Here is a 13,575-nt window from a genome sequence, read left to right as displayed (position 1 = left end):
TTGATACACAGGTCCAGGAAACCTATAGAACTCCCTTCAGACAGGATCGGAGAAGATCCCCACGCCACATAATTGTCAAAATGACCAATGTGGAAGCCAAGCAGAGAATCTTAAAGGCAACAAAAACAAAGGGCCAAGTGACATTCAGAGGCAAACCAATTAGAATCACTCCAGACTTCCCAAACCAAGTCATGAGAGCCAGAAGGGCTTGGAGTAACATATTCCAAACTCTGAAAGAAAACAACTTCCAGCCAAAAATTTCCTACCCAGCAAAACTTTCTATCAAATTAGATGGGGAAATAAGAAGCTTCCATGACAAACAGAAACTGAAGGAATTTATGTCTTCAAAACCAGCACTAGAGAAAATATTCAAAGAGATTAACTACAAAGAAGAAATAGGTAACACACACCAGAACCAGAGAAACAAGATTTTCTATCCAACAGACAACTAAGATTGGTTATCTGTGGAGATTCATTACTTATGTTAGTATTTTACCTACCTCTAAATGGTATTGTTTGCCTTTATTGTTGTTAATTTTTAGGATTTCTAGTTGGAATATTAATATACCTTAAGATATAGCATTTGGAAATATTTTATCCCATTCTATTAGTAACTGTTAACTCTGTTTACATTGTCTTTGGATATACAATATTTTTTTTATTTTTTAGGGAGTTTGTATACTCTTCTGTTGCCTCTGCCATTGAAATCATATCCACGAAATCACTGCCACTTTCAATGTTGTGAGGTTTTATGACCCAGATTTTCTTCTAAAAGTTTATAGTCTTAAGATTTATATTTAGGTCTTTTATCTATTTTGAGTTAATATTTGTATATGGGATTAGGTAAGTGTCCAATTTTATTCTTTTCCATGTAAGTATTATTTTTCAACAATATTTAGTTAAAAGATTATTATTTCCACCACCAAATGTTCATGGGAACCTTGTCAAAAATAACTTGACAATATAGGGAAGAATTTAGCTCTAGGCTTTTATTTAACTCCAATGGTTTATATATCTGCCTTTAGAACAGTACTACACTGTTTCAATTATTGTAGCTTTATATGGTTTGAAATCAGAAAATATATATCTTCTAGCTTTGTTCTTTTTCAAGATCGTTTTGGGTATCTAGAGTCCATATTCCATATTAGGATAGATTTTTTTTTCCTGAATAATAAATATATAAATGTATGATAGTTTCACCTAAAAAATAGAAAAAAATTCTCTGGTAAGAAAGAAAGCAAAAAGAAATATTGAAATGTTATCTTTAAGTCATCAAAAGCTTGGTATCAGACAAATGAAACTGTTATGTGAGATTATCATTTTTAATTTTGGATAAACTGCTATAATACTAGATGTCAACCACTAAGCCAAGCATGGGAAGGAGGGATGGGGAGAGAATGGGGTGGGGATTGGGTGGGGGCTGACTGGGCGATGTGTGCATGTATGTCTACAAAAGTTTGTATCCCACTATGATGTATGAATACAGTGCACCAATAAAAAAATAAATAAATTTAAAAAAGGATATAACAGTAGTTAACACGTATGCTCCAAATATAGGTACAGACACTTTTATAAAACAAACTCTTTGCAACATTAATTTCACAAAGACCCCAGTACAGTGTTAGGAGACTTCAACACTCCTCTCACACCACTAGATTGATCTTATAGACAAAAGATCAGCAAAGATACCTCAAACCTAAAGAACACCATAAACCAAATGGACTTACTGTATATATATATATATATATATATATATATATATATATATATATACAGAATATTCTACTCAACTACAGCTGAATACATTTCAGCTGTTCATGGAAGGGTCTCAAAAATAGATCATATCCTTGGCTACAAAGCAAGTACTAACATATTAAAAATATAATATATACTTCCTTGCATCTTTTCAGACTGTAATGAAATGATAGTAGAAAACAACAACAGGAAGACCCAGAGAAATTACATAAATACATGATGATTCCATACCACACACCTAAATGAGAACTGGATTATAGAATAAATAAGGGAAATTTTAAAAATCCTAGAATTAAATAAAAATCGAAATGCAACATACCAAAATCTCCAGAACACTTTGAAGGCATTTTTAAGAGGAAAAGTCATAGCTCACATAAGAACAGAAAATCACCAAATAACCTAATGACCCACCTCAAAGCCTTTGAAAAGTAGGAACAGTCTAATTACAAAGCCAGTAGAAGACATGAAGTTATTAAAATCAGAGCAGAAATCAATGACATAGAGAAAAAATACAAAAGATCAGCAAAGCAAAAAGCTTATTTCTTGAAAAAATTAACAAGATAGATAAACCTTAATCAATCTAACAAACAAAAAGAACCAACTCAATTTACTAAAAAAGAGACAAAAGAAGGTGATATCATCTCAGACCACATGGAAATCCAGTGGATCATCAGAAACTATTATAAAAACTCTACTCCAACAAAATGGGAGACCTAGAAGAAACTGACAAATTTCTAGACACAGACAACCTTCTTAAACTGAATCAAGAGGACAAAGAAAGTATAAATCAAACAATAGCAAGCAAATAAATTGAAACAGTAGTATAAAGAATCTACCATCAAAGAAATACCCAGGTCCAGATGGATTTCCAGTTCAATTTTATAAAGCCTTTATAGGAGATCTAAGCCAACTACTTCGCAAACTATTCTATGAAACAGAAAGAGACAAGATTCCCCCAAACACATCTTATGAAGCCAGTATGAAATTAATACCAAAACTGAATAAAGAAAGCTCAAGAAAGGAAAATTACAGGCCAATCTCATTAATGAATTTTGACCCCAAACTTCTAGCCAAAGTATAGCAACATGCATTCAAAACATTAAGAAAATTTCAAACCACAACTAATTTAGTTTTATTCTAGAGATACAAGGCTATTTCAAAATACAAAAACCAATAATGTAATTCACCACATAAACAGAATTTTAAAAATCACAGAATTATCTCAATACATGCTGAAAAAAGCATTTGACACAATCCTACACCCATTCATGTTAAAAAAAAAAACACTGCAGAAAATTGAAATAGAAGGAACTTACCTCAATGTCGTAAAGGCAATGTAAAATAAACCCACAGCCAACATCATATTGAATGGGAAAAAATTTTTTTTGGTGGTACTGGGGGTGGAACCCAGGGGCCTTATATCTCCAGGCTATATTCCCAGACCTTTTTTATATTTTATTTGGAAACAGGGTCTCACTAAGTTGCTGAGAGCCTCACTAAGTAGCTGAGGCTGGTTTTGAACCTGTGTGATCCTCCTGTCTCAGCCTCCCAAGCGTGGGGATTACAAGTGTGTACCACCACACCCCTCTTAATGGGGAAAATTTTGTGAGGATTTCCTTTAAAATCAGGAACAAGACAAGGATGCCCACTATCACTACTCCTTTTAAAATATATTACTTGAGACTAGCCAGAGCAATAAGGTAAGAAGAAAAAAAAAATCAAAGAAATACAAAGAGGAAAAGAAGAACTGAAATTATCTCTATTTGCAGATGAAATGGTCCTATACTGAGAAGAACAAAAATTAATCAAAATATTTCTATAGCTAATTAACAAAGTCAGCAAACTGTCTAGATACAAAATAAGTATAAAGCATCAGTAGCTGTTCTATATGTCAACCATGAATGCACTGAGAAAGAAACCCAGAAAATAATTCCATTCACAATAACCTCAAAAACAAATGAATACCTAGGAGTAATTCTAACCAAGTAGGTAATAACCGCTCCAATGATGTTGAGGAACTAGAACTTTTACTGTGGAAATGCAAAATAGTGCCAACAGTTTGGAAAAGAGTTTGATAGGTTTTTTTTTTTTTTTTTTTTGTGGTACTGGGGTTCCTGGAAACCCTTCTACCTCTGGGTTACACTCCCAGACCTATGTTTTATATTTTTGTTTGGAAACAGGGTCTCTCAAGCCAGCGCGGCTGGCTTTGAACCTGCGAGATCCTCCTGTCTCTGCCTCCCAAGTGCGGGGATTACAAGCGTGTGCCACCATGCCCAGCAGTTTGATAGTTTTAAAAATTTGCCCCTACTATATGATCCAACTATTCTAATCCTATGTATGTACTCAAGAAGAAAGGAAATATTCATTCATACAAAATTTATGCAAAAAAGTTGCACAAAGACTTGCACCCAAAAAGCAACTTTATGTGTAATTAGGCAAACAACTGGAAGTGACTCAAAAAAGCACTATTGAGACATGCGATGACCCGGATAAAATTTAAAACTTATGCTGAGTAAAAGAGGACAGATTCCTCCCCAAAGGATAAAGGAGTATATATCATATGATTCAATGATAGGAATCCCCAAAAGGAAACTTAATCTATTGTTATAGAATGCAGATTCCTGGTTGCTTCAGGATGAGGCCAGGAGGGAGTGCAGTGAGGGATTATAAAGAACACTCTTGTTTGCGATAAACATGTTCACTGCCTTGCCTTCGATTATGAATTTAGCTATGTATACATATGCCAGAACTTTGTCTAATAATACAGTTAAAATATGTGTAGCTTTTTGTGCATAAATTGCACCTCAAAAATCCGTTTAAAAATTGTTTTAGATTTTGTAGGAGAAAGAGGTGAAGAGGAAAAGAAGAAAAGAGAAATAAAGGGAACAAAGATTAATAAGAAATTAGACCCAATATAAGGAAGGAAAATCCCTTAGAGGAACACAGAGAGAGACTTGGGGCTTTTAGTTAGTTACTGCAAAATAAAATGGTATGATTTTTCTCTTTTAGAGGGCCTTTATTTCTGTACTGAGGAGGTAAAAAATTGCTTCAGAATTTCCTTTCTCCTATTGATTCTTTGTCTGTCTCCTCATTTTCTAGCCTTGCTGAATGATCTTTATTATTTTTTTAGCTTTCATTTTCAACCCTGGAGAAGAATGTAATCTAATGTCTAAATAGTCAAAAGCACCATTTTACCTCCTCGGCACAGCTATTTATACTGAAAAGGGCATTTTATTCCTTGAGGTTCCTAATGACTCATGTCCTTAATTGAAAAATATGATGCTTCTTGATGGTGTACAGGAGACTCATTTGCCTTACCTTGGTGTTTGTAAGTAATCTCAGTTTTCTTAGATTAAAAAAATTATTCAGGCTATTTCTTTTAGATTTTTCATAATAGCTTCTTGCTTTTGAAATTTTAAAGTAACTTGAAAAGATATTTTGTACAAAAATACAGCAGCATTTATTATTGATAGAGAAAACTCTGGAAATTCTCTAAGCATTTGATATTATGAAAATAAATCGTGATATATTAATTTGGCTGTGCATATGTATCCCTTAAAATTAATAACTGAAAATTAAATAACAGCATAGATTAATATTAATAAAACAAAATTAAATGGAAAGTGTAGAATATGAAATTCTGTTTTATGATTATAACTGTGAAAATATACAAAAAGGTAAAGTTAAAATGGAGTGTAGAATAATGAAAATAGCAGTATTAGTATGGTGATTTAGGGATATTTTCTTTCAAAATTTTTGTCACTCTTGTTTTAATAATTTTTAAATTGCTTTTAAATTTTCAGGGGTGGTTCCCACCTTCTTAGATATACTCTCTGAAATACCTTTCCTTGGTTTTTAGTTCTGGGGATTGAATCTCCTGTATGTTAATCATCCTCTGTCTCTCTCATTCTCTCTCTCTCTCTCTGAAATATACCTCTAGACCCTGGGATTTCTAATATGTATGAAAAAGAAAAAGAGGAAAGGATGTTGTGTTGGGGTTACCTAAAAAGAAACCATACCATTTTTTCCTAGGGGAAAACTGGAAAAAATAGGGCCTGGTGTAGAGATATCTCTGTGACTTCGTTGTTTTTTTTTAAACTTTAGGTTCAAAATTATGCTGATGCATTACACTGGTACTATTATTTTTGAAGTTGTATGAATCTAATCAGATGGATCTGGCCCTGGCCAAGCTGCATAGGAACACTGCTTCCTGTTACCTGAATTTGAAACTACTTGATAAGGTCTTTTGGTTTATCTGTTTTTTCAGAGGCAGCACATGTTATTCTGTGCAGTGGCAGAGAAATAGATTCAGGGCTGTAACTTCTCATCTGTTGAGGCTGTCTGAGAATTCCTTCATACAGAACAAGGTCAAATTGACATTTTCTTGATTTGCACATTGTAAATATTAAGTGGAACTTCCAAAAGGGAGAGAGACTTTGGAATACTATTAATTCAATTACTTACTGGTCTTTTTCTTGGCATCCTATTCTGAAAGGCTATATATCATCAGAATCTTAAAGTTATCTGCTACTAACCATCTGCAGTATTTTCTTCTGAATCAGACTAAATTTTAATGTCTACACTTCTGTTAAGTGTTCACTGAGAGAAAATACTGGAAGTGGCCATTCTTACACCTTTAAATTATTGTGATTGGCCTTTCTAACCACTCTAGAATAAATATACAGTGACTGACTCCTTATTAGGACAAAATTCTAAAAGGTAAAAGAGATAAGAACTCTTTAAAGATAAAACCGTTAATGTTTCCAACAGCCATTTGGACATTTCTTCATTTGGGTATCATAGAGTCTGCACATAAAAAGGGGGTGTTGGATATTAAAAAACAAAAAGCTAGAAGGGCAAGTGTGAACTCAATGAAATATGACGCTTTGTTGCCTTTCAAGTTTTAATATCAGACTCAGAGGAAAATATGCAATTAACTGTAGTGATTTCATACGTGTTTCTTAAAGCTCTGTTTATCTTTGAAGGGTTATTTATCTGACTAAATACTTTATATTTCTCTTCAAAAGAAAATGTACTATTTAGTTTATATGTTATAAGTGCATATTCCTGGAAAAGATGTTGAAATGTTACTTAATTAAACATATTTATTCATAGTCTCACATTTAACCATGTCAGAAAGATTGTTGCCTAATACTTACTTGAAGACCTGAAAAGAAGCCAGGTGTGGAGGCTCACACATGTAATCCCAATACTCAGGAGGCTGAGACAGGAGGATTATAGATCCCAGGCCAGCCTCAGCAAGTAGTGAGACTGTCATCAACCTAGAAAGACCCTGTTTCAAAATAAAAATTAAAAAAAATTGGGTTGGGGGTGTAGTTTGGAGAAAGAATCCCTCTGGATTCAAACTCCAGTACCACAAAAGAAGAAGGAGGAGGAAGAAGGGGAGAATGGAGGGAGAAAGAGGAAAAGGAGAGGGGGAGACCTGAAAAGAAAGATGACACACAGATTTTGTTACCTACTTTGTTGTGTTTCTGCACAGAGTAGCATTAACTATTTCAGAAAGTTGCCTACTGTTTACTTAAGATCTGTAAAGGAGGTAATACATAAATTTCATAACTTCCATGATTTATTCTACAGTGGGACAGGTATATTGGGAAGGAGTATATCTGGAGGTGGACATACCAATTGAGTAATGGAATCATCTGTAGGCCATCCTGATGGAGGATATTTAATTAGATAGTCAAAATAAGAAAAAAAAAATCACAGTTCTAGACTCTGAGCTGGGTTCTGAAGTTACATAGATGAACAAAGCATAGTTGCTTTCTACTAAGCCAAGCATGGTATGCTAGTGGGCAGATAAGTAATGACAAATGAAAGAAATCTAAGCATTGGAAATATTCCTTAAGTCAGGCACACACATAGTTGGCATCACATGAGCATATCAGTAGGGAGTAATCTTCAACCAAGATTTGGATTCAGAGGCACTACTCAATCTTTGAGGCATCTTGGAGACTAGAAGGAGAAAGGTAGGGTTCCATTACTAAAGGGACTGACATATGAGTCTGTTTTTAAGAGTAGATCCAGCACTTGGAAGGCTGAGACAGGAGGATGAAAGGTCTCTTGAGGCTAGTGTCAACAACTTAGCAAGCCCCTTAACAACTTAGCAAGATGGTTTCAAAATAAAAAAATTAAAGGGGTAAGGAGTATAACTCAGAGGTAGAATGTCCCTGGGTTCAACCTCCGGTATCACACGAGGGAAAAGGAGAGGGAGAAGGAAGAAAGAGGAAGAAGGAAAGAAGGAAAGAAGGAAGGAAGGAAGGAAGGAAGGAAGGAAGGAAGGAAGGACAGACCAGTATAGGAAGCCACAATGGGATAAAGTTATCAGGAGAGCAATACAAGTTGACCAAGTATAGTATTCCCAGATTTGAAGCAGTACTTTGTTTGTTTATGGTGCTAAGCACTGAGCATGGGATCATATGCATACTAAGCAAACAAGCTGCCGCTGAACCCCAGCTCAAGCCTGAAACAGTACTACTCTAACCTCAGTTTTGTTCTTGGAGCTTAGTATAGAACTGAGCCTATAATTGGGAATTCAAATGTTGTTAGTAATGAAGAGGAAATAGGAAGCAAGGAATCATGTACTCTGTATGCAACTGCATCATTTAAGACCAAACTGGTGATGAAGACAAAGGTTATTCTGAATTAGTTCAAAGTAACTTTAATGCTTACTATTACTGTATTTATCCATTGATCCTCACTGTCCTGAAGTTAGCTGTTATTTTTTAGATATTCTTCACATGTGAGAAATATTTTGCCATGTACTAGGACAGATAGAAAAGTAAAAAACAAACAAAAAACACCACAGTTCATCATGCTTTTCTATTTGCAACTTGTCATTCTCTAACCTTTATTAATTTGTTATTGTCTTCCTTTTTCACTCCTTTGAGCTGTATGGGTATTGTTGGGAAATTTGATGAAAGCATAGTTATTTGCTTTACTAAATTTTGTATTTTTAACTAGACAGTGGTGTTATTCTAACTTAAAAATTAGTGTTATCCTGACTTGTTGTCCCTTCCTTCCTTCCTTCCTTCCTTCCTTCCTTCCTTCCTTCCTTCCTTCCTTCCTTCTTCTCTTCATACTAGGGATTGAAGCCAGGGACACTCTACCACTGACTTATAATACATCCCAAGCCCTTTTTATTATGAGATAGGGTCTCACTAAGTTGTGCAGACTGGCCTTGAACTTGAAATCCTCTTGTCATAGATTCCCAAGTCACTAGGATCACAAGCATGTATCACTATGCCTAGCTTCTTGTTGACTTTTTATCATATTCCCCACAGTGATGATTTCAAAACATTTTTCTCTTTAAGCCACCATATCTTCTTTGTTTCAGCAAAAGACCTGAATGTGTGGTTTGCTCAGCTTATAGCTCCTGAGATAAGCTTCATCAGTTTTTCTCCTCTTCATCCATTCTTTCTTCTCCCTTATCTCTGAGAAAGCAGTACATTTCTCTGCTAACCTTATTTTACATATCTCAATACTAGCTTTTAAAAATCTTTCTCTAAAATTTTCTTCTACTGTAGCTATTTTTATTTTAAGGTTTTCTTGATTTTTTTGTGTAGAACTGGAGGTTGAAGCCAGGGGTATCCTACCTCTGAGCTACACCCCAGTCCTATTTTTTTCTTTATTTTGAAACAGGGTCTCACTAAGTTGCGGAGGGCCTCACTAAGTTGCTGAAGTTGGCCATGAACTTACGATCCTCTTGTCTTAGCCTCCCAAATACTAGGATTACAAGTGTGTGCCACCATGCCCAGGTGGTTTTCTTGATTTAAAAACCTTCTTTCAACCTTGTCTTCCTTCTTAAATTATACTTCTTTGTCCTTTCATTGTCAAACTTTCTAACCCTAAAGCACTGTTTATATTTTTCAAAACTCTTCCATTCAAAAATATTTATTAACTGTCTACCCCATGTTCAATAGCATTTTGCATGGCTGTAGATATAGCTCAGTGGCCAAGTAACTGCTTAATGAGCCAGGTTTGATCCCCAGAATCATGCATATCAAAAAAGTTAAATACTGTTTTGGCATTGGGATATAGTAATGAAAAAACAAACAAAAAATCCTGCCTCGGTAGAGTTTATATTTTTTCTTAGGAGACGCAGACAATAAAAAGATAAACACTTATATTACAGGAGTATATCACAGAAACCAACATATTGTAAGGAACCATCCAGTAAATAGTTTGGTTTTGTAAGCCATACAGTCTTTGTTGCAACTACTTATTTCTGCTGCTTTTCTGTGAAAGCAGCCATAGACAATATGTAAACAGATGGACATGGCATGTTCCAGTAAAATGTTATATTTAGGAATACTGAAATTTGAATTTTATGTGTTATAAAATGCTATTCTTCTTTTGCTATATTTCACCCATGGGCTGTAAAAAAACAGAGGGTTGTCCAGATTTTGCCTAAAGGACACACTTTGTTGCTGCATGGTGTATTAAATAACAATAAGTTCTAAGAAGAAAATAAGCAGGGAAGGATGATAGATGCTTAAGAGGTCTATAAATAGCTGAAAGTTTAAATAAGGTGGTCAGCAACAGCCTCAGGGAAAGGATTTCTTTTAATAGACATGTGAGGAAATGAGGGGTCTGGCTCTGTGGAGATCAGTAGCCAGGACCATACTTTATATATGGTTAAGTTTTCTGTTTTTATGGTAAGTTTTCAATAAACATCTGTTGAATGCATTTATTTTATGGCACTTGGTTTTTTTTCTTCTGTAGACTGTCTTCAACAATTCATCAACTATTTTCTTAGGTTCGATTCTCCTTTCTCAGATTTGTATCTCTAACTCTCATCTCTCTCATACCTCAGGTCTATATTTGTAATGCTTGTATGTAAATCCAACAGTCTAAGACTGTATTCAGTCAACTCTTGTCACTTTTAGCTGCACATTTTTCGCCACCTGTCTTTTCTCCCACCTTCACCTTGCTATGCTAATCTAAGCCCTCATTACCCTAACACTATTGGAATACTGTTCTGATTATTTTCTCTTGCTCAATAATCTTCATAGGCTTTTTGGAAATTAAAACAAAATTCCTTAGCATGTAAAACCCTCTAAGATAGAAATAAGTTAATCTTATTTTCTTTCCTTTACTTATATATTAGTCATCCCATATCCATGAGGATACACTTCAACATCCCCCTGAAACCATGAATATTACTGAACACTATATATTCTATGTTTTTTCTTTTCCATGCATCCTCACAATAAAGTTGAGATCTTCACCTTTTTTTTCCTCCTCCTCCTCCTCTTCCTCTTCCCCTTCCTTCCCCTTCCCCTCCCCCTTCCCCTTCCTCCTCCTCCTCCTCTTCTTCTCCTCCTTCTCCTTCTCCATCTCCTTCTCCTTCTCCTCCTTCCCCTTCCCCTTCCCCTTCCCCTTTCCCTCCCCTCCTCCTCCTCCTCCTCCTTCTTCCTCTTCCTCTTCCTCTTCCTCTCCTTCTCCTTCTCCTTCTCCTTCTCCTTCTCCTTCTCCTTCTCTCTCCTTCTCCTTCTCCTTCTCCTTCTCCTTCTCCTTCTCCTTCTCCTTCTCCTTCTCCTTCTCCTTCTCCTTCTCCTTCTCCTTCTCCTTCTCCTTCTCCTTCTCCTTCTCCTTCTCCTTCTCCTTCTCCTTCTCCTTCTCCTTCTCCTTCTCCTTCTCCTTCTCCTTCTCCTTCTTCTTCTTCTTCTTCTTCTTCTTCTTCTTCTGTACCGGGGATGGAACCCAGGGGCATTCTAACTCCAAGCTAAACCCCCAGTCCTATTTTTTATTCTTATTTTGAAACAGGGTCTCACTGAGTTGCAAAGGTCCTCACTAAGTAGCTGAGGCTGTCCACAAACAGCGATCTTCCTGTCTCAGCCTCCCAAATTCTGGTATTACAAGCATGGGCCATCACACCAGGCTCGCCTTTTTTCTTTCTGGCCTCTTCCTCCTCCTCCGCCTCCTCCTCCTCCTCCTCCTCTTCCTCCTCTCCTTTCTTCTTCATCTTCATCTTCTCCTTCTCCTCCTTTCCTCCTTCTCCTCCTCCTCCTCCTTCTTCTTCTTCTTTTTTCTTTTTTGAGGTAATGGGTATTGAACCCAGGAGCATGCTACCTCTGAGCTATACTCCCAACTCTATTTTTTATTCTTTTTAAAAAAATTTATTGGTGCATTGTAGTCATGCATCTTAATGGGATACAAGATGGTGGAACATATATGCACACATTACCCAATTATCCCTTACCCAATTCCTGCCCCATTCCTTCCCCCTCCTTACTTCTCATGTTTGGCTTAATGTTTGACTTTGATGTATATGTTAAAGTACATCATGTGCATTAGAGAATTTCCCTCTTCCCCCTTTCCGTCCCCTCAGTTAGATCACCTTATTTGCTCACATATAGAATCTCCTTCATCTAGAATTCTTATTTTTTATTCTTTATTTTTAAATTTTATTTACTTTATTGGTTCACTATAGTTTCACATCATAATGTGGATCATATTGACAATGGCCTGCATTCACACAGTACTTGGTGCCGAACCCGCTTCTCCTTTCCCTCCTCCTGACAATGAGTGCACAGGTTAACCATGCTACATTCATTCTTTTACACATATTTGAATGTAGCTCCTCCATTAATCAACCTCAGCCTTCTTCCTCTCCTACCTTTCCTTTCTAGATTTTCTGAGGTTTCCCTTCCATTATCTGGAATCCCTCTGGTATCCCTTATACTCCCTAGTTTGGGCATATTAGAGAGAACATATGTCCCTTCTCTTTCTGTGCTTGGCTGATCTCACTTAACATAATGTTCTCCAGGTCTTTCCATCTTCTTGCGAATGACATAATTTTGTTCTTCTGTATTGCTGAGAAGAAATCCATTGTGTATATTTCCCATAATTTTGCAGTTCATTCATCTACCAGCCATCGCTCTGATAGAGGGCTAATATCCAGAATATTCTTTATTTTGAAAGAGGGTCTCACTAAGTTGCTGAGGGCCTCACTAAGTAGCTGAGGCTGACTGCAAATCTTTAATCCTCCTGTCTCAGCCTCCCAAGTACTGGAATTATAAGCATGTGCCACCACAGCCAGCTTATGGTCTCTCTTTAGTTTTTATGAATTGCTAGCATCACAACTCTTGAACTTTGGGGGCTATATTAAGCAAAATAATTGTCACTTGAACAGACTACTATGATATTATGACAGTCAATCTGATAACCTAGATGACACCTAAGTAACGAATATGTGGATAGTATATTCAAAAAGGACATGCTGGACAAAAAAAGGATGATTTACATCCCGGGAAGAACAGTGAGCTAGCACTAGATTTCATCATGTTACCCAGAATGGTGCCCAATTTAAAACCTGTGAATTGTTTATTTCTGGCCTCATCCATTGAATATTTTTAGGCCATGGCCCACTGTGGATAACTGAAACCATAGAAGGTGAAACTTTTCATAAACAAGAACTGCTGTATACTGTGTTTATCTTCAACTGGACTACCTGCTACTTTTAACCATGATGTATGCTCCCCTACTTTGGTACCTTTTACATTTTTATTTATTACAAATTATCTCTTTCTTTTATCCTTATTCTTTGAAACTCCCTTTTCAAAGCCTGGCTTCAAATGTCAATTTTCTCAAATACATTTTCATGTCTTCCCTTTTCTCTAAGACTGTAATATTTATGTTTCCCCCTAGAATCTTGTGTTCTACCTTATATTCTATTTAACTGTATACCTATCTTAGCCCCTTCCTTGAGAACTGGATCTTACCTTTATTTGTTCTGATACCCAATATAGTACTAAATGGAGCCAGGCACAATTGTGTGCACCTGTAATCCCAGTACTT

The 13,575-nt window shown here is 36.0% G+C and overlaps 1 protein-coding gene across 1 annotated transcript in view; it reads left to right on the top strand.

Annotated features, from left to right (window-relative positions):
- TEX11 (testis expressed 11) overlaps nucleotides 1–13,575 on the top strand; it is a gene marked incomplete at both ends in the record, with an annotated part of 284,756 nt that overhangs the window by 148,471 nt on the left and 122,710 nt on the right. Inside the window, 3 exon segments of the mRNA XM_080718988.1 lie at nucleotides 5,860–5,896; nucleotides 5,899–5,996; nucleotides 7,354–7,405. Of these exon segments, the coding sequence (XP_080575114.1) occupies nucleotides 5,860–5,896; nucleotides 5,899–5,996; nucleotides 7,354–7,405 (187 nt within the window).

Source organism: Muscardinus avellanarius, assembly GCF_963383645.1.
Source record: "Muscardinus avellanarius genome assembly, chromosome: X".
Lineage (NCBI taxonomy): Eukaryota > Metazoa > Chordata > Mammalia > Rodentia > Gliridae > Muscardinus > Muscardinus avellanarius.
This window is presented reverse-complemented; position numbering and strand designations above follow the sequence as displayed.